The sequence below is a fragment of the Rattus norvegicus genome, chromosome 18, assembly GCF_036323735.1.
Source record: "Rattus norvegicus strain BN/NHsdMcwi chromosome 18, GRCr8, whole genome shotgun sequence".
Lineage (NCBI taxonomy): Eukaryota > Metazoa > Chordata > Mammalia > Rodentia > Muridae > Rattus > Rattus norvegicus.
Genome location: NC_086036.1, coordinates 67444473 through 67467453, shown reverse-complemented (window position 1 = coordinate 67467453; position 22981 = coordinate 67444473). Strand labels below are relative to the sequence as shown.

General features: G+C 37.5%; 1 protein-coding gene across 9 annotated transcripts in view; it reads left to right on the top strand.

The window, feature by feature from the left end:
• Window positions 1–22981, top strand: part of Dcc (DCC netrin 1 receptor) — a 1103888-nt gene that overhangs the window by 780706 nt on the left and 300201 nt on the right. For all 9 annotated transcript variants that reach the window (XM_008772087.4, XM_063277120.1, XM_063277119.1 and 6 more), the window contains one exon: window positions 6634–6788. In XM_008772087.4, the coding sequence (XP_008770309.2) occupies window positions 6634–6788 (155 nt within the window). The remainder of the gene's footprint in view (window positions 1–6633; window positions 6789–22981) is intronic.

The following is a 22981-nucleotide window of genomic DNA, read 5'->3' as shown; positions in this document are numbered from 1 at the left end:
TGTAGAGCTCTCCACTTCTCCCCATCATGCCTGCATGGGCTCTGCCATGCTCTTCTCTCAATGATAATGGACTGAACCTCTGAACCTGTAATGTAGCTCCAATTACATGTTGTCCTTAAAGAGTTGTCTTGGTCATGGTGTCTGTTCACAGCAGTAAAACCCCAAGACAATGAGTTGGAGTGTTTGCATTAATGCATATGCTACCCATGTGCTTGGTTAGAGACAGCTGTGAGTAGCCGTGTGGGTACTAGCACAAGATCTGCAAAAACATGGATCTTCTGCAAAAACCTGGAAGTATTCTTAATGGTTGGGCTGTTTCTCCTGGCCTCATATTTGGAGGTTCTTATTGCTGTCAGTTGGAGTCATATTGCAGTAAACATTCATTTCTAGTTTTGAAATATTTCCATGATTGTGCTTTTAGTCTATTTTCTCATAGGAACTCACTGTCTCCTCTTCTGGCCTCAAAACCATTATCTTCCTGTCTCAGCCTCTGACCTCAACACTTGTATTACAGGCGTGCACCAGCCGGTCTTATTGTATTACTTATACTCACTAGAGGAAAAAAACTGAAATTAAAATGAGAACCAGGAGCTGCTAAAAATATTTCATTAAATACAGTTTCTCCACTACAAAGGAATTAATGTGATTCTTCTTCCTGGAAGCAACCAATTAGGTACTTGGCACCTCATGACAGCATTTGTTGCTAAACCATTAGAACTAAATGTTAATACCTGATACACTTAGCTAAGGCAGAATACATTTATATCGTAAAAATTTTTGTTTCTAATGAATCTGTAAAAGCAGAATCAAGTTTAATCTTCAGTCTCTATCTCTGAAGCAAAAAAAATCCAAGTTCTGAATTCAGCTAAGATAATGACAACACCCCCCCCAAAAAAAAGCAAACAAAAAACAGCTGGAGAAATGATTATTTGTTCTGTTCATAAGAGGAACATTAGACTGAAATTTTTTCTTTGAACAGCTCATACTCTCTGGTTTGCACATAGCACAACCATCTTCAGGAAGGCCAAGTAAATAAGATTATCCCAATTCCGTGTTTGCTTTGGTGGGAGAATTGGGCTCTGATGATGCCATGTAGTCTTGGTTTCTGTTGCTTGGGTTCCTGCGCTTGCCTCTCGCCATCAGATTATCTCTAGTGTTACTTTGTTCTCCAATTTTGACAGTGGCTAGACTGTCCTATAAGCCTGTGTGTCAGGAGTGCTGTAGACCTGTTTTCCTGTTTTCTTTCAGCCAGTTATGGGGACAGAGTGTTCTGCTTTCAGGTGTGTAGTTTTTCCTATCTACAGGCCTTCAGCTGTTCCTGTGGGCCTGTGTCTGGTGTTCACCAGGCAGGTCACTTGCAGCAGAAAAGTTGGTCTTACCTGTGGTCCCGAGGCTCAGGTTTGCTTGTGGGGTGCTGCCTACGAGCTCTCTGTGTCGGCAGCAACCAGGAAGATCTGCGCTGCCGTTTCCAGGAGCCTCCATGTACCAGGGTTCCAGATGGTGTTTGGTGTTTTCCTCTGGCGTCAGAGATGTGTGCAGAGTGCAGTCTTTTCTGGTTTCCCAGGCGTGTCTGCCTCTCTGTAGGTTTAGCTCTCCCTCCCACGGGATTCTAGAAATTTCTAAAATAATGGGTGTATTGAGGTTTTATGTATAGAATCACTCGACTTTTTTCAAAATATTCTATGCACTCATCTAAAACAATAAGAATTCCAGTGGCCTAGCTGTTCGGTATCCTAAGATATTATATATTGCAGGGATATAATGTGGCTTCTATTCATAATAATCAACAGCTATACCAGTGGGATAGTCATGAGCATTAATATACATTATAATGTGTTATAAATGCTATGTTGAATGTAATAACAATATGGAGAGATACTGATTAGTGTTGCTGGAACCAGGAGAGAAGATGTATAAGACTCAGACACTACATTTCAGTCGGGTCCTAATTACAAGATTTTGCCAAATCCAAAAGGAAATATGAGTTGAAAGATGGTCACTGCTTAAGTTGGAGTGAGATGGGGCAGAAGGGGGTTGCTTTCAACCAAAAATGGGCTTTTCACCGAGGAGTGTGAAAAGACTGGGTCACACTGCAAGAAGTTTTAGATTATCCCAAGGACATGAGATTGTCTCAGCTACAGGACACAAGACCAAGGGCCTGAACTGACAGATTACATACAAGAAAAAGAGGATTCAATGGAAAGTAAGGATAACTGAAAGACAATGTCAAAGACAAAGCATTAGGAGAAACTAGCCTTGTATTGCAAGCACCAAGTACATTGTGATATCTTTTGAGACAGAAGGACCTATAATTACAGTGACCTAAGCAGAGTTAAGTCTCGGTGCAAATTTCCAAAAGATGCTATTTTGTTTGCTTTGTGCCTCAAAGTGCAACTAACTAATGTTGACAACATAATATGTGTTACTGGAAGAAGTCTTTTCCACTGTGTCCTCATTCCTCAACCTCATCAGAATTTTCAGTTCAGCAAGCAGTCTTGATTGGTATGCTCCAGAGGGAGAAGAATTCACACTACAGCCCCCTGGAGCATATTTTTTCCCTCAAGTAAATGAGCAGAAACAAGGAGTGCGCATTCCAGAGTAGAGAGAGGACCGAGCTGTAGGCAAGGATAAAATCCGCCTGTAGTATCTGGACTCTAAGACGTGGTGTAGCATATCTAAGACATGGTGTAGCATCTCTTCTCCTGGAACAATTGTAAGGCTGTCCTGTTCCTGAAATTAGCTTTCTTGGAATACATATTGACCCAAAGTTCATTCTACAAATAGATTCCTTAGATGCAAGGAATTGTAACCACCTGTCAGGCTGAGGTGTTTACTGGGGTTAGGTGAGATGAAGCAAAGGGTGTCTATGGGAGGGGATGTTTGGGAGCCAGTTAAAACTAGCTTTGATGATTTCTTTTTCCCAGAGCCCCATCCTTCATTTTACTGGTTATCTCAGTTCTCTCACGCCCATGCTTCAAGCCTTCTTAATTACCTCTCCCCAGAATTCCTATTCTTGCTGTTTTAACTTAATGATCATTTTAAGACTAACACAGGGCTAGCTTGCCATGAGATACACACATCTGTAATCTCAAGGACCACAAAGCCTCAGGAGGGGATTGCATTGTTAGTGATGGACTGGGCAACCTAGTTAGATACACTCTCAAAATACAATTAAAAATGCTGTAAAGAGTTTTTTAAAATGTCTTTAAAACCATGAAGTATAGTGACACTGTTGCAAAGCAGCAGGGTTACTGTCCCTTTGTCAAAGTTGGTGTACCAACTTGCCACCTTGCCATGAAATATTAAAATAGTAACCTGAGACAGCTTTGCCCAGGCAAGAAATAAATGTTCCCATTAACCACCTCTTTGTCATTGTCTGGTAATAGTAGGGGGAAGTTGCTTATTCTTGCTCTCCGGTAAGAAGATTCAAGTTTCAGTCCTCATTGTCTAGAGTTTCTGTGAGAGATTCTCTGGATGAATGGATTCTAGAAGCCACACGCTACTTAGTGCCCTAACTTCAGCCAGGTGAGCACCACATCCCTCCTCTAAGTAAAGACAATTGAAGTGAGGAAGGCTTGTCTGACAGTGTCTCCTGCTGCTCTAGCGTGCACCTGAACCTTGTGGATATGTGGTATTACATTCTCAGTTGTGAGGACAGCACTCACTGACAGTCCCTGGGGCCTTCTGTCTATACCAAAAGACTCACAAAAGATGAAGTAATGAATTCTTCAAAGTCAGGAAAGGAAATGGGATAAAAAGTAGGTGCATTCATGTGCTTCAACTTAGCAAGATAATTATAGGACGTGGACTCTGATTAAGAGACTTCATTTTCTCTTTGGCATTGATTATTTTTATATTAAATATACATGTATGTGGAGGACCTAGAATGATTTGATGCATGTATGAAATGTGTAATGATCAAATTGGGGCTGTTGGCCTTTTTATCTTCTTAAACATGTCTTATCACTTTTAATTAACACATGATAAGTATGCATATTTAAGGGATACAGTGAGATATTTTAGTACGTGAGTCCTAAAATACTGATCAAATGATGAGATGGAATATTTCTATCATTCTATTGTGTTGAGAGGTGACTTTGTTTGCTATCTATTGCTGTGATAAACATGGCCACGCTGAATGCAACTTGAGGAAAAAAGCATTTAATTCATCTTCTACTTCCAAGCTAGGATTCTTTGACAGAAGTTAGACAGGAACTAAAGCGTAAATGAAGGAGAAATTCATCTGACCAACCTGCTTGTTTCCTGGCTCACTCTGTCTCATGATCACTATGTTTCTTTTCTTTGGGAGGGGGTTTTTTTATTACTAATCATTCCATTCATTTACATCTCAAATGGTATTCCCTTCCCAGTTACTCCTTCACAAACTCCCATCCCACATTCGCCCTCTCCCCTTCCCCTTTACCTCTATGAGAGTATTTCTCCACCCACCCATCCTCTCCAGCCCCACCGCTCCAGCATCCCCTTATGCTGGGGGGCAGCAAACCTCCACAGGACCAAGGGCCTCCCCTCACATTGATGTCAGACCAGGCCATCCTCTGCTAGGCTGGAGCCATGGGTCTCCCTCTCTCTCTCTCTCTCTCTCTCTCTCTCTCTCTCTCTCTCTCTCTCTCTCTGTACAATCCTTGGAGGGTGGTTTAATCTCTGAGAGCACTGGGTTGTCCTGCCAGCTGACATCGCAAATGTGGATGCTCAAAAGCCCAGACACACCTGCCTAGGGCTCAACCATCACAGTAGGTTGGACCATTTTTTACGTCAATCATCAATTACGATTATCTTACAGATATAGGCAAAAGACAAAACCATTCGGGCAATTCTTCATGCTGAGGTTACTGATAAGTTGGCAAATAAGTCTGTGGAAAAATAAGACTGAGCATTCCTCCGTTATTTGTATTATACATAGTATGTTATTATAAATTATAGCCATCCTGGCATGCTGCAAAACACTAGAGTTTATCAGTCTTCTGTAATATTTTGGTAACCATTATCCAGTTTCCCCGCTAATTCTCTTGCTTCCATAGTACCCAACATCTAGTATTTTGTAGTCAGATCAAATCTGATTTTTTTTTAAATTTTAGATTCCACATATAAGAACCTATGCTACTTACTTCTTTATAGCTGGCTTATGTTACTGAAGAGAAACTCCAGTTCCAATCCCTTTCCCAATCACTGGCTGTATTCCCGGTTATGGCTGGATCATGTCTGCTGTATATGTACCCCATGTGTATAACCCCATGATTAACCATCCACCCATGATGGGTATCCAAGTTGGTCAAATCTTTGCTATTGAGAAGAGCACAGCAAGAAGCATGAGAGTGCAGATGCCTATTGAGAGTTGACAGCATTTATTTTAATAATATTCATATAAATAGAAAAATTAAATATATGGAAATTCTGTGAATAATGTTTCTCCAAGGACCACAGAAAACTTAGTTCTGTTACTATTCACTCAATATTATTTTGGTCTTTTGACAATAGCCATTATGACTGACTAGCACCAATGACACTATGATTTTAATTTTTATCTCTGTGGTGGCCAATGAAGTTGAAAGTGTTTCCTTAAGAAAACGTGAAAAATCTAATTAAAATTAGATAAAAATAGATATGTCCTCCAAAATAAGACAAAACTCAGCGACAAAATTAACATTTACACCAAATCCCCATGAGAAGTTATAAAAACATTGTTGAGCAATAAAAATTATGATGCAATCCAACAGTTTTAGATTCTCTTCTTAAATCTGTATTATCAATTACATACTAAGGATCAGTGACCACATGAAGGTCTAGAGTTATCCTTTAAAATTATTTTACTAGTTCTCCTTGTTGAATGTCAGTGCCCACCAGCCACAGGATTTCTCACCTCTTTTTGTGTGCTATAAATCCTATCTTTGTCTGCAGATTCTATTTGTCCCCAACAGGAGAAATGTCTTTGTTGGTAAACAGTTGAACCCATGTAGTTGTAGTTTGAAGAACAAGACAAGGAGACATGTGTGTAAAATCATTTTTCTTTACAAAGAGATAAATGTCAATTCTTCCTGTGACTAAACTTCAAGGAACCATAGGAGGCAGAATTTGATATATATATATATATATATATATATATATATATATATATATATATATATATATACAGAAATACTTCTCATCTTCATTTTGCTTTCCAACCAAAAAATTGCATGAATGAATTTGTGCACAATACTATGAAAGACCAAATTGTGGAATGGTTCAAACCTTGACTTATCTCTTTAGCTGGATTTTGTGAAGTTTATCTTCCTGTCATGATTAAAGATGTTTCTTCTTATTTTATTAGCTCTTTACTTGTCATGACTTTTGAAAGTTAAATTTTAAAAACCTCAAGTAACAAAACTTTAATTTGCAATTTGCTATGAGAATGGTGGTGGCTTAAACTCTCTCTCAGACTTTACAATGTCTTCTTATGGGACCTTTCCATTCATTTAATTTTCATCATCAACCTTGGAATGCCTGAATTTATTCCAGAGTCAACATTAAATGAGAAAGCAACCTGTTGGTTGCTCATTACTCCAGTAAACCAAACAAAGTTTGGGCTAATGTTTTCATCTTAAGATAATATTATTTTTCACCTTGATTTCCTAGGGAGCGAGCTTTGAATACAACCCAGCCTGGGTCCCTTCAGCTTACTGTGGGAAACTTGAAACCAGAAGCCATGTATACCTTCAGAGTTGTTGCCTACAATGAGTGGGGACCAGGGGAGAGCTCTCAACCCATCAAGGTGGCCACTCAGCCTGAGTGTGAGTATGAAAAGGGAAGGGTGATTTCTAAGGCATTTATAGTCACTGTCTACAACATCTTCGCGTCCTTTCAGAGAACTCTTTCGAAGGGACAACACGGAAGGGAGAGCTACACATTTAACTTAAGCACTTTTAAGAGTGAATTAAAATTTTAATGAGGGACTGACCTTACTCAAACTGTAATAGGGAATTATGAACTGGAAAGACACAGTTTACCCCAGTAACTCCATGCTTCTCTTCTAAGAAGCACCTTACCCTGATGACACCATTTCATCAGCATCTGCTTGCATTCATTTTTTTTGTATAATTTGTTATTTTTATGAAGTGTCTAATATTAAAGGAAAAAGATAATAGCATGGACCTTTTAGTCTCAGGAACCTACTGAAAAACTTAAACATGTACCAAGTATGACCATGAAGCTACTATAAGCTGAAAAGAAGCATCGGGGATATGGACAATCACAACTATTTACTACACTGTCCTCGAAATCTACTTACTATAGTAAACTATGTGATGCCAAAGTAAAGGAGCTGGACACTCGAACAACTTAAAATTTAATGATTTGTATTTTGAGAGGCCCAGAGTAAAACATTCCTCTGCTTTCTTAAGCTCTGCTTACACATTTTCCACATGTTTTAGGGGACGAATTAATTGAACAAGCAACAATGGAAGCATTATAATCTAAAAGTTAAGTTCACCGAATCCTTACTTATAATAAGCTACGTTACAACACATACCTGATTCTAGCCCCTCCTCTCCAATTAATAATGCTGTCTATGTTTTTTGTGCTCCCATTGAGTTATGTTCTCTTTAAAAATCTCTGTTTAACTTAAATATAATTAAACATATATTTTAAAGGTGACATATGAATTAGAAACACCTCAATGAGTGAAGGCAAAAATAATCAACATTTTATGGGTGGTGCATTCCTTCAATCATAGCACTTTGGAGGCACAGGCAGGCACATCTCTGTAATGGGAGGACACCCTGGACGACCAGATCTACAGAGAGAAACCCAACCTTGCCTTTTAAAAATATCAAAATTAATCACGGAAACAGCTCACTACCTTGAGTCTTGGCTACCACTGTTGTAAAGTTAGAGAGAGTAGACTAAGATCTTGAGAACTGGTGGATGATTGACTCATTGGAAGATCTACAGCCTTGTTTCTTGTTGCTGTGATAACAGAGACAATATAGGCTAATCATCCATGAAAGTAGAAATGGTTAAGCCTTAATAATTTTATAAATGCCTTATAAAAAGAATATTCCATATAGTAACTTCGAAAGTATTGTGATATAAACATCTTCAAGAGGTAGTAGGGCTCAGAGGATGCTAAACAGAATCCAGTAGGTAACTTTTAGGACCATGAGCATAAAGAATGTGGTTTTATAGAAATCTTTAGACTAATTAAAGACAACTGCAGCCATCATCTCCACAGAGTCGATTTAAGCAAGAGGCCATACCTCATCTCAAACCATGCACATATAGAATTTGAAATGTTTTCACAATCTTCATCCAAAGAATCTTGTGTTATTTTATTGATTTAAATGACTAGACAAAAGGGCCGTGAAGATGTTTTAGCACCTAAGGACACTGACATCAAGCCTGAAAACCTGAGTTCCAATCCTGGTGGTAAGAGAGATCTGACTCCTCTAAATGGTCTTCTGACCTCTATTCATGCTTGTGCTGTTGTATATGCATGTATATATACCATGTGTACACACACACACACACACACACAAACACACACACACGCACATATATATGTGTGTATATATATATATGTATATATATATATATATATATATATATATATATATATAGAGAGAGAGAGAGAGAGAGAGAGAGAGAGAGAGAGAGAGACATCAGACAGACAGAAAGACAATGGTATGGTACTGGCCTGAACTTTTAAAACCTAAAAGCCACAAGTTGGCTACCAAGTGTTCAAACATATCAGCTTGTGGGGATCATTGCCATTCAAACCAATGCAGTTCATATATAGAGAGTTGAATGCTTTGGAACATTTAGTACTTTTGAGCAATAAAGTGGAGTAAAGCCACAAATTACATATTTATATTATATTCATTATAACTTAATTATCTACTATATTTGTACATCTAATTATATAATTTAAAAACTTTTCATAGCTGGGTTAGCAGATTATGTGTATTATTTCAACACTTGGGAAGAAGCTGAAGCAGGAGGATGGTTATGAGTTCAATATAGAGTGAACAATAGTTTGAAATAATTTTTTAGATACTCCAAAATAAGTATGGAAAATAAAATAAATTCACCTCACCAAACGATGATAAAATGTGACTATTTTATGCAAATTTTAAAAAGTGGAGTTAATATATTTTGTGTTCTACCAAGAACTTAACATATATATATCTTATAAATTATTCTAATACTGAAATCAATCTAAACATGACTATGTTTTCTTTTAAAATATGAAACTTCTATGTAATATGTTAAATATTCATATATAATCCCAATACTTTCTAGAATTATTTTCACATAGTATTCAAGAATAACAGCTCATGATTATTTTGTATTTCTGATAATCCTGGTTTAGTCAGCCTGGCTTTCTCACCAGGAACACCATATTTTTTCTTTACTCTATAAAATCATTTTAAAGTTTCATACTTTAAAAGTCAGATGGGTTTCTTTTTGGTTCGATTTTTATTTTTATTTTTTATTTTTGGTTTGTCGTTGTTTTCTTTTATCTTATGCTTTGTATAAACACCAATATTCTGAAATCAAGGAACCAAAACACATTTCATGACAGCTGCTAATAGGAGCATTTCCTTGTGATACATAGTCTGACGTTTTAATGCAATTATTATATTAAATTAACCTATATAACTATGTGTATCCACAAATATCCTTAACTGTAGCATGCAAAAAGTGTCTTAAAATGTCCAATTATATTTTGTGAATAGCTACTCTGTCCCTAATACTATTCCAGACTAATTTAAAGAAAGGAACATCATGCAACATTTTAACGGTGCTCGTAGAACTTGGAGGAAGTAAAGAGCACACACATCTAATAGTCAAACTTGCCCAATAAGAGCATCTACTGGAAGTCCTTAAACGGAACACACAGAGTGCTATATGTTTGCTCTTGAGCATGTTTACAGAGATGACTATGTATCCATTCATTTTTCTTTTAAAGATTTATTTGTTTTATATAAGTACACTGTAGCTGTCTTCAGACACACCAGAAGAGGACACCAGAGCTCATTCCAGATGGTTATGAGCCATCATGTGGTTGCTGGGATTTGAACTCAGGAACTATGGAAGAGCAGTCAGTGCTCTTAACCACTGAGCCATCATTGTGAACTCACCTCCTCAGATCAATACTGTATTACAAGAGCACTGTCATCATGCCTTCGATATCATTTGGTGCTGTCTACTCAGAAAACTAGAGAGTGGCGTTGGCACCATAGCTCAGTGTTTGAGAACAGATTCAGAATGCCAAAAGACATGGATTCCAGTTGGTACAAGAACAGAACAACAAACAAATAAATAAACTAGACCCTGACTCCTATCAACATTTATTTTGCTTAACAGCTGGCACATACTATGATGAATCAATGAACAATATAGGTGTCCAATTGAATGTAACTGATGCATGATATGCAACGTGTAAACAATTTTTTTCTGCAAAGAATGAAAATGGAGACGCCTTCTGCTCGAGAAACACCTTTCAGCCTTGAGTAACTTTTCATTAAGAGCGATAAGGACCTCAGTATTTTCTTAAGTTTTGATGTTTATTCACAGCAATTCCATTGAAATAGCCTCAGTTCTCTTTTAGACTAGATTAAAGATCATGTTTGTGTTGGCCTGCGACTTAGCTCTGTTTTCTGAGAGTCACCGTTGGCGTATTTTTCTTTTCCCGAGTCGATTGGTAGATAGGATCAATTCAGCTTATGTCAGCAGGGTGTGAATTCAGAGTATCCTTTTAGAAACCAGATGCTAAGCCACACCATCCACCTCATTTATACGGAGTACTCTGCAGCTCCCTTACTTCATTTATTATAGACATTATGATAAATAAATTGCATTATTATAGCTAATAGATGCTGCAGTAAATGCCATTAGAGCGATATAAAAACATCACTGAGATTACTTATTAATTCACAAAATGGTGAGGAAGATGGTATACCCAAGAGATCTAGTCTTCTACCATTCATTCATTTCATATATATATATATATATATATATATATATCACTGTATTATTTAGAGAAAGTACAGAGCTTTCTCTAAAATTATGTAGTGAGAATTGAGAGATGCAACCAAAGGAGGAGAAATTTTGTCAGTATTTTGCACTAGCAGAACTAGTCTATCCTTTGAAAGCAGATCTCATCCTGGTTTATATTTAGCTGCTGCTTTTACGGCTTTTTCCCAAAATATGACAGAGCAATTGTATATGGACATTGTGCCACTTTCTACAACCTTAACATCCAGACTTTCGTTTTATTTGAGTCATCAGTTCCATTAGGAAAACTGTATTTTCAAGGGATAAAGCCTGGTGCAAATTTGTGTGAAACATAAATCATCAATAACTGCTTCTACAAGTGCATAAATTCTGCTGTCATCATTTTGAGAGATCAACAGTCTGGGATCCAGTTTATAAACTAGTAGCCTAGAATAGAAAAGCTTGGTTTTTATGAAGGCTCGTGTCCCCTGATTATATCTTCCTTTTGCTAAACCTTTGCCCTTTCTCCCTTGCTTTTGTGGTGTGTAATTTCTCCACAGTATTATCAGGCAGGATTTAAGTCCCTGCCTGTCTAAGACATGTCTAATCTTTTCATACCACATGTGGAGAATTTTTGTATTATGTGGGGTCCCAAAAATGCTATTAAGGCAGTTTAATCATAAAGGAAGTTAAAATGGACCACATACAGGCTCGAGGGTCTGAGTAACAATACAAATCCTGTTTGCTCGAGCACAGCACAATTTTCTGCAAAATTCTTTTGTAGTTAAGAATTGTAAATAACGTTCTTAAGTCTAGTATATTCTATATAATGAAAGCAACCTCTCGGGTTGATTAATTTAAAAATTCATAAGTGTGTATAACTAGTTACATTTTCCTACTTTAAGTATTTTTTTTTTATTGTGGAAGGCTTCTGCCTGTACGGTGGTTATGATTAGAACAATGAATATTACCGCATGCATCCCAGAAGCTAGTCCTATAATTGTTAGGACTTAGCTTGCCCGAAGTCTATAAAGATAGGTATTATCTATTTCACATTTTCTCAGGCTGTGAAGGTGAAATGCAATAATAGGAGAGTTTCTAGGTCTTGTCTGCCATCTAGTAGTCCCTCTATAGCCAGAAATCTCCTAATCTCATCGATATGAGAATTAACTAATGACCTAGTACCAACTATCCAGGCTGTAAAGAAAGTGATGTGCTCACACCTATAATCACCTCACTAGGTAAGGCTTGCTTAAGAGCTATGGTTTGGGAGTCATTTGATTACTATGTGACAGTCCTTAAATCTCATGGCCTAATCCTCTAATTTTGCCTAGTATATATCTTTGTGGCCTTAAATAAAGATATGATTAGAAAGGAATATATTATCTTTTAAATGGGCTACTACATTCTAATATTATAGATATGTTATTGATTAAAAGATACAAATGGAATAAGATTTGTACTCTGTGTGTGATGGAGATGAGAAATACAAGTTATCTGTCTTCACAATTGTCCGTCTGTATTGTAATTGTGTCTAGATAGTTTCTTTAATGACTTGATCTGGATTCTAACAATCACCATCTTGATCACAACACAACTGAAATGCAAAGAAATTTGAAAAAATATCTGAAGTAATTATGGGGACAGAGTTGATGACAAGCCAGTTAGTAGTGATCCAGACACAAGTCTAGAGAGGAAGAGCAAGAATGTAGACAAGAATGGCCAGTTGGTCTCCTTTGGCAGTCCAGAGATTTTGATAATTTGTTAAAAAGTCTCTTGATGTAAAACGTATTTTCAAGTATTAGAATTATAGCAGGCAAGACCTATGGCCAAATATTCTAGTGACACAAGGCATTTGGATTTTATATATATACACATATATATATAGAGAAAATATTACTGGAATAATTTGCAGTAATTTTAGAAAAATGGGTTTTTTTAACTATCATTAAAGAAGTTCACAGTAATAAAACCCACAGTCTTTTTCTATATAATCAACAATATACATTTTATGTTAACTTCTAAACCTACACTATGAAATAGGGGAAACCTCTGTTCTCTATATCTATGGACACTTAACTATAATGAAATATGATTCATTTTCTTAGCCACAACAGCTACACTTCAACTTTTCAATGGCAGATAAAAATGAAATCAAGTTAAAATCAATATTAAACTACCACCATTTTTACTAGTATCCTCTACACTGGACACTATAGAGCAATCCTTCCATGATTGTCAGAAGTTTCCTGTCATGGGGCCAGCCTGAACTCTGCATTAGTAATGAGGATAGGAACAGCAGTCAGGGTATCACGCCCATTCTCAAAACTCTGTGCCTCTAATAGAAGCCCCTACTCCTGTAAGCGCACTAAAATTTACCTACTGCAGACCAGTACTTGTATGACTGGGCTGCCTAGCTACAAGGGCACTTTTATCTAAATAGAACTGATGCACTGTTTTATCAAGCATCAATGTCTCCAGATTGTTTAGGATGGAAAATAAAATATAAAATAAAAATAAAGTTCTTAGGACAGAAGATAAGATATTAAGAAAACCAATATAATTTATATCTTAGTCTCTGCTGCTGGATGAATGTAACTGTGGTTGGGTAATTTTCAGTAGAATGTGTTTCCCATAGTTAAGGAAGGTGGGAGTTACAAAATGAAGGCTTGGTGTCTGCTGAGACCAAATCTCTGCCTCCAATATGACTTCCTACGGGCACAATCTCTATAAGGAACAAAATGTGTGCTCCCAGTGTAGGACGGAAAGAAGCAGGGTTACGGGGTAGGACTGTCATGGAGCTGGTTCATTTCAGGTCTTAAAAAGGACACTAGTCTCTTCATGATGGCTGTCCCAAAAATTTTGTCCTCAAGTGCTACACTTCATAATAATGTTGTCTCTAGGGTCATCTCCACATGAATCTTGGAAACAAAACAATGACCTAAAAAAGTTGAAAAAAATCAAAGAGATTAGTAGTATATTTGTGTCGACAATATACTTGTTAAATAAATTCTTATCATAGTTGGTGATGGGATGTATTTATTCCTGTCAATATAAGGTTAGTATTGCAAGGACTAGTACAAAATTAGTGTATAATTTATTAGTAGCTTTATGAACAAAACATGCCAGCATTTAGCATCAGTTATTATGGGATATTTTAGAACATGAGACCAGGATGGAAGCTCACACCTGTGGAACTCACACCTGTAGAGCTCACACCTGTAGAGCTCACACCTGTAGAGCTCACACCTGTGGAACTCACACCTGTAGAGCTCACACCTGTATTCCGAGGACCCAGAGACCGTTGCAAGGGGATCATAAGGTCCAGGACAGTCTTAAATGTTCTATTTTTTAAATTGTATACATATAATGCATATTAATCCTTTGTCATTAATCTTTGTAAGTGGCAAATATTATCTCCTATCTCATGGGATTCCTCTAAACTTGTCATAGAAGGGGAAAATAGGAAGGGCAGAAAGAATAGAGGAAGGAAGGAGGGTAAAGGCAGGTAAATCATGACTGACTGATACAAGAGTCAATCAAAATTAAATAGATCTCATTTTTAAATCACTTCTTCACAGATGCTTTTAAATGTAGATTCTGTTCTGATAGCTGAACCAGTGGTAGATTGTAAATGGTTTTTCCCCCCAAATCAATAATGATAAATGATAGCTCTTTAAGTCTAAAACTCTTGCATTAATTTGCTTTGATGAATTTACTGTGCCTATATCAGAGGAGAATGTCTGGCAGACATAGTCCTGGGCACCGTGCTTCCTATTCCATGGAATCTCTTTCCACCTTAGCACAATCTTCCCTGCCAGGGGGGCAAAAAGTAGATATAATCAGTTAAGTAGGGACACAGTTTCTGATCACAGAACATTTTACAGGCAGGGGAATTGCCCTGGTTTGAAAGTGAAAGATTTTAAGGTGATGACAATTACCCCATATAGCCATAGGTGTTAAAATGAAAGTTAAATTGTTGCCATTAGTTCCTAGAAGCAAATGATCAAGGATACTTTTTATCATCTCACCATCTGGGAACTGTGAGACCACAGCCAATGCTAGAGTCCATGCATGTTGTCTTTAAAAAAAATGTAATCTGAGCTGAAAGCATACAGAATGGAAGCATAGTGGGAAAATGTCTATAAATGATAGGTCAGGAGTCAAGCTGGGCTTTCACCCTGGCTCCTTCATGTACTCTGGGTCTGCATGAAGTTTGACTTTATAAGTCAGCCCCTTTATATGTAAAATGGAGATAAAGTTGATCGTGCCACTATGTCATAAGGAGTAAAAGAAAGCCTTTCAAAATGGAATGCCCTAGTTCACCTTCCATTGGCAGTCCTGATGACTTAGGAGATGTGCCCTCAATGCTGATGCTGTTGTAATATTCCATTATTCCATCAGTTAATTATAACTATTCATACGATCGTGTTAATATGAAATGATTCCCTATGTCTTCAGGCTAATTTAACTCTTTTATTTTTCTTTCTAGACGTTTAGTAAGTAGTTCTAAGCATAACGTTCTCTTTTGACAAACTCACTATGGCTATGTCTTTCAGCCTACATAAGCCCTTGCTTTTACTCTCTAAGTTAGTTAGAAGCTGAGCCTGTCATTCTTCCATTCCCTTGTTCATTCATTCTTTCAATCAGCAAATAATCGTTTTGTATACCTTATGAGTTTCACTCTATTTCTTGGCACTGGTAATTGGCAGTTCATTAACAACAAAATACTTATCCATGTAAAGTCTGTACTGCAGTGATGGGGAAGGACAAGAAGAAAACTGTGAAAGCATGAGGGATGGCAAGACTGCTTCAGGATGCGCAAGATTAGGAAGATCTAGATAATTAGAAAAGGACAGCCTCTCTGAGACAGTATTATTTAATTAAATGCCTTGTTGAATCTGGGGTGATACTGGAAAGTTCTGGTCAGGGATAATCTTGTGTTATAGAGGGAGAACTAAAGAAGTCTTGGCTGTACCAGCAGAAGAGGGAGCAAGGCAGAGGGAATTTATGAGGTGGTAGGTTCTATTTAGAGTCTTAGAATCTAGCTTTATCTCCCCTCTGAGAAGCATCCGGGCAGGAGGGTCTGGCTTGATATAACTCTCAAGATTAAATGGGATCTTGGAGATAATTTATGTTTCCATAGTAGTAGAAGTGGAGAGAGTTGGTCAGACTGAATTTTATTTTATTTTTTGTTGGGGGGCAGATAGGAATAAGGCATGTTGCTGGATGTAGGATTGGAGAAAAGATAAGATTTGGAATTATTTATAAGTCTTAGTTTTTGGAAAAGAATGAATTGTTGGAATTTAAAAACTGAGGGGAAAGACCCATTCAGGAAGATGCCTTGAGAGAGAAGGTATCTGAGTAACAGATCTGAATACTTTTTGCTTGTTAGATTTAATGTTAAGTATATAGATATTGAATATTCATTTGCACTGTGAGTGCCAAGAAATGACTAAATATTTTGACTAGGAAAACAAGTGAAATGCCACATGCAACCAGGCTGATGGCCAGTGAAATGCAATATAGCCTGTCAATTGGTGCAAAGATAGTATTTTGAAACATGAAGGTATTTTTGTTTTCTGATGTGGTAACTTGTTGAAATATCGATACCAGCACATGTCCCTTGTGGATAGGTTACAGTCACGCGTACAGTGCTGTGAACATGGGGAAGTCTCCTTACTTTCACCCACCTCCCCATCAGTCCTGTAAGGTGGCTGATACCAGAAAGAATTGACTAAAAGCAGGTTTCAGATCTGCAGCCCAGTTTTCCAGTTCCCAAGATTTTATAAGGATCCAATCCAAAAGTGTCAGGTCAATGCCAGCAGAGGTGTTAGCTGAGAGCCTGCCGGCTCTCTGATGTGCATTTTGCCCGTGTTCATTAAACTGGAGGCAAAATTTAATGGGATGCCACTCACAATGATCTATAGGTTGAAACCTAATGTTCCATCATTGCATTACAATCATTTTGGCAGAAGCCTGGTTTAGAGCCAAGAGAAGGCTACAGAATTAAAGAAATACTTGGGTATTGACTTTCCAAATCCCTTTTCTTTTAGCCCTGTCCAAATGTCAGGCTAAGGTAGTAGTAGTAGAACGCTGAATTCTTTGTGCCAAGATTCTAAAACATTTACTCAGTACCATGTATGCTGTTCAGTCTATAAAGGGCTTTAAAATTGTAGCTACCAACCATTGAGCATCAAAAAGGACAAACGTTGAGTCTATAGAGCTTAAAGTCTCATAGAGATAGATCAATAACCTGGTGGACTCCTGAGTCCTGTGCTTAGATTCTGGACTCAGAACCTTCTGTGTTAAGTGGCTGGCTGGAAATAACTGCAGTCCTCTTTCTGAAGTTGGGACAGCATTTTAAGCAACCCCACAGCCTCCCCTGGGTTCCAGACGGGTATATTGTATATATCTTAAGAAACGAGTTTCCCATTCTGATACTTGGTTCATTCTTATGGTGATTATACTGTCTCAGTCGACTAAAAAACCATCACATGCTATGTGGCTAAAACAGCAGGTTTCTCACCATTGTAAGCCTTTAAGTATGGAGCCCAAGTGTCAGTAGAGCCACACTCCTCTCTAGATTCTGCAGGAATAAAAATTCTTTTCTTATCCTTTCTTAGCTTCTATTGCATTTTGGCAAGGAAAGGTATTTCTTAGCAAATGTCTGTAACATGTTAAGCTCCGTCAGTATCATCCTTTCATAGCCTTTTCATTTCTGAGTTTCTGAGTGTTTTTTCTCTTTTTTGAAAATGGAAGTGCTCATGTTGGATTTATGGCTTACATCAATTACACTAATTGTATCTGCAATCCAAATAAGGGCATGTTATACAATTGCAAGACCACCTGGATCTGGTGAGAACTTTTCAATACACTAATGCCATCCTACAAAAATTGGTAGCATTGTTAGAATGTAATCTGGTTAAGGAGTAAACATATCATGTTTCTTTTCAATAAACTAATATATTGGCTTTAATAATTTAGAATGAGTTTAGTTTTGGTCTCTCAAGAAAAGTTTTTTAAGTGAATTAATATGGTGGCTTTTATATTTTTAAAAGTGTTCACTTTTTAGCTGTCAGGAAAAACAACAGAACAAAGACCTTTGATATTCTGACATCTCCAGGGTCTTCAAGAGTATATTTGATGTGTTTTTCTTTCCATACATTCTTGGAGACCTGCAGAGCCCAGTACTTCGTGAACATTAAGGACTGAATACTACGCTGGTAATGAAACTAGAAAGTGAACACAGTCCGCTTGAGACAGACCCTGCAATACTCTCAGGCAGAGCTGTACCGTCACAGAGCACATAGTACGACAACACCTCTCCCAGACACCATAAGTTGTTATGTAAAATGCCCAGTGCCTGTTTTCAAGTTGTTGAATACACTCATCTATGTCCCCTAACCAAAAAAGTTACAGGCTATCTCTCTTGTTCTTGGTCACCATCTAAAGCTTGGTGTAAAACACTTGGCACTGAAGCCAACTTCTCTATAAATCAGAGGACATGGAAAAATCAAGCTTGCATTGACTTGGAACCTTCACCTCCACCTAATTTGATTCATAGTGTTAGACAATGCTACCAAGTGGGGAAAATCATCAACATCCCTATCCAGCTATGAGCTCTGTAGGTTGCAACAATGAGTGCATGGATGCAAAAGGAGTTCATAAAGTCCAGTTCTATCTGAGGAGCTATTTGCAGTTAATGGCTGCTGTGCTGGGAGAAGGAGATTGGGGATTTTATTTATTTATTTATTTATTTATTTATTTATTTATTTATTTATTTATTGGTTCTATAGCTATGTACCTACAGGCAACCCTAAAAGGAAACAGTGGATTTAAAAAGAAGAAGGAAAAAGTAAAAGAGCACATGCATTCAGATGGGAAAATGGTGAGGAGGACGAAGGAGGAATTGAAGAGGAAGAAATGAGATAGATATGCACATATATAAAAATTTCGAATAAACATATAAAAATCTTCCTACCAGTGTTTCTTCCCAGGTATCTGTGCCCACATCTGAGCCTCACGATTTCAAAAGTTACAATGCTACACAGTAGTCATGTGCCTTACTACCTACTGAATTAGGTGTCTTACTATCTATTGAATTAAACCAAGCTCATTTCCTCATGCTTGGAAAACACAGAATTCTGGCTCAACCCAAGGCCTGGACTGCTTTAACAGAATTAAATATGTCAAGACTAATGGAACTAGAGCTTGGGTTTAAACCTACCATAATATTCATACCAAAGAGCTGTGTGTATACAAGCTAATATCAAATGAGACAGTTTTGGAGAAAAAGAGAAATCCAAAGTAATTTCATTTTTAAAATGCCTCTCTAATGACACAACATTATCAATAATTCACCATTGTGAAGTGTGGGTCCAGAAATCCTGTCTATAACTGTAATGTAGTTGGATCAGCCTGCCGTGATTGGGAGTATAATAGCTTCAGTGGCATAAGCTAACGCATGTCAGAGGAACATATTGAAAACACATTTGTTAATCTTAACCCAAAGGTCTTTACTTAGCTAAGTTTCACTGGTATTTTGCAGTGAAATATAATCATTATTTTATTTTTCTAGGGGTTTGATCAACTTGCATTTTTAAAAAAATGCTTAGGATTACCCAAAATGGATTTTTTTTTTAAATTTCAGTAGTTTGATGGATGACAAAACATAAGAGTTACCTACAAATAACAATGCATTCCTTTTGACAGATCATTCGTAGTTTGGGCATTTAAATTTAACAGCTTAATTAGCTTATTAACCTGGAATATGAGTTGCTTTATGTCTTCATTGTTGTTATAATATTTTTTGCCTACCTCCATGGAAATATTTAATCATTTCCTCCATTCTCATCGCCAAGGTTGCTAATTGCTCTACTAGACTTGACTATGTCTGCACTGCATATTCATAATGATGGCTTCTAATCACTGTGGCTACTGACCACTTGAATGTTGGCTTTCCTCAATTGAGGGTTGTCATAATTACAAAACAGATATAATATCATATAAAGTTACAAAATATGCCATTTAATTTTTTTATCACATGAGCCAACACATTCAATCTGAGTGAAATGTGTAATATTACAATTAATATTCCTCCTATCAGAACTTTTCAACAAATTTGCTACATGGTTTAGGCTACCTGTGAGCCCTTATGGGCCACATGTTTCTTTTACACAAAGATGGCTTGCATGTGTGTCTTGTGGCTTATTCAGGCTAAGGACAAGTTTGGAATGTTGCCAATCTTACACTGAGTTTCAAAGTGCTTGGGATCTAAAGTTCAAACCTGTCTCCACCCCATGCACCAAATAATTACTCATAAACTCATACACCACCAGAACCTCCCTTGCTATAGTCCTCTTTTTTTCAGTATGAAAATTAGTATTCTTTGAGTGCAAATTAGAGTAATGTCCTTCACTTGATATCAGTCATTCTTTATATATTCATGGGTATATACACCAAGGCAATGGCCTATGGAAAGAGAAATCCGTTTGGATGTGGCACAGGAGGCTGGTGTAACTGTGTTAAGTCTTCGACCTCTGATTTACTGCCCAAGTATGTCCTGCTGCTGCTATCTACGAACAAGCCTGAATCCTCCAAGTGCTTAATAAACTTCTTATCTTTTGAATACTGAAAATAAAATAAACTTAATCCTCAGGGCGGTTCAGTCAACAGACCGAGAGCCTTTTAGATGCTTCCTGGTGATAGGGGACAGCCAGGTTTTCGGCCCTTTTTGATTATCAGCCTTTCTCTGGGAACCATGTATGTGTACGGGCAGTAAAGGTGCTTCTTGGAGATAAATGTCAGTGGAATCACAGAGTGAATATTAATTCCAGGATCTTCAAGGTCAGATGTCTGTCCAGGTCCATTGTCACTGAAATGTTTATTGTCGCTGCTTCTAGGAATGATCTTGAATCTTCCCATCACTTTCCAAGCATCAAGGAAGTGAGGAAGAGAAACATTTCAGCATGCACAACCAGTGCTCAGATGGGAAAAGAACCGTAGGACAGTCTCAGCTATCATCTATGCCTTAAGTATGATCGAAGTTTACATTTACAGAATCTAACTTAGGAGAAGAATGGAGAGAAAACCAGCAGAAATGACCAGCTGATGCTCTTGACAAACAATGACTGTATATGGGAAAAAGGAAAAAAAGAGCAGAGGAGAAAAACTGACATTTAAGCATCTTCCATAGGTTCATTCTTAGACATAGGGTGAGAAATTAACTAAATGGGAACACAAGAAAAATAACGGGAAGGAAAGATGAAGAAAGGGCATAGCCTAAGATTATAATTAGGGTAGAACCCCCTTGAGTGCACAATGTAGCAATGAGGATATAGTAAGGGACAGACACTCTGGTAGTCACTCATCCACCTTACAGAGTTTTCACACACACATGGGCCCAGCTCTGTGTGTTGCCGTGTTTCTCATCTCAGAGAACAGCAATCAAGTTACCGGCTATGCAGGTCAGTCTTGTAGGTGTTGTGGTTGAAATCTCCCTAGCCTTCCTTCTCCTATCAACTGAAGTCTTTAATGATGCCCTTAAATCTCTGTGTCTTCATCACCACAAACATCATTCTGGGTAAGGCTGAATTTCTATGTTTTTAGAACTCCAGAATACTTATTCTTTCAATGTCCCCATTTATCCATTTATTTTCACTGCTTATTGTAGATTGATCACAGAATGCCAAAACTCATCAATTGCTTTGTGAGTCTTAAATGATGAGAAAGAGATGGGCTTTTGAGGATAACTTCATCCCTTGGTAGTTTTAGGATTCCTTCCCACTTTAGATTCTCCTGCTCTTGACTGTGGTTCCTCTTTGCCTCCTATGAGAAAAATGTATTGTGTTCCCACACCAATTATCATAGTTCCTGACACACTATAAAATCTGGGTAATATTTAACAAGAATTTTATTTTTGTTATGAACCATGAAGAGTTCAGTATATATCTTTAAAGCAGGACCTATATGAACCCACCTTTTAAAATAAGGCAATTCAAGTACAAAGACTTTAAAAATTCTTGACCTTGTCGACAGGTCTGAGTGATGTTTACAGATTTGGACCTATGGTTCCTGACTCCTGAAGTTATACATATTTCTGCTAGCCCTTGTTATCAAATATTAATTGAACGGGACCTTCTGGCACTTGGCTGTGCCAGGACATCTGACATTTCAGAAACTTATGTTAAGGGAATAGAGTTCTATGTGTTTAGAGAATAGAGTTCTAAATGTTTTCCTTAATTGATAGCCCCTCCCCAAACAGACTGTTTATCCAAGGCAGTTTCTTAGCATCGGAAGACCAGAAATAGATAAACAATAAAATGCATCCCCCAAAGAGATGGTACCTTTTAAGGTAGGATCTTTTTTTTTTTTGTTATGTGGACAAATCTGTCTGGAAAAGACTGCTGTTACTTTCTCCTCTAACAAGTGGCAGCGGGGTTCTTTTATTTAAAGCGATGTATACATGTCTTTTATGGCTCTATTAAAACTACAAATATCAGATATCGATTCCTCCCGCACTGACCACAGTACAAGCCTCCTTCAAGAAAGGCTGCTGGGACTTGTTACATTATCGCCATGGGAAACGCTCTGGGTTGTGCATAAGCTGAAGACACCTGCCTCTCTGGTACTTATCTATTTATAGAGAGCTGAGATTTTTGTGTGCAGAAATTTAATCCTGAGGTATAGATGAGTCTCAAATCAGCGTGAAGCAAGCAGGGGCCAGAAAATACGCTTCCTGGAGGTAAAGCTTCTAAAGGAACAAAACAATAACTTGGTATCTGCTTATGCTGGAAATAAAACCATGAAAGTCACTCTTCGTGGACATATATGAGTAGGTTGAAAGTCTCAATTATTATTTGTAGAAAAATCTTTGCCATATGATGAAGTCCTCTCTTGGCAAGGTGTGATTTATTACCACAATCCTGATGAGGATTATTAATATATCCTGGTACACTTTTCTTCCAGCTCCCATCAGATGTCACAC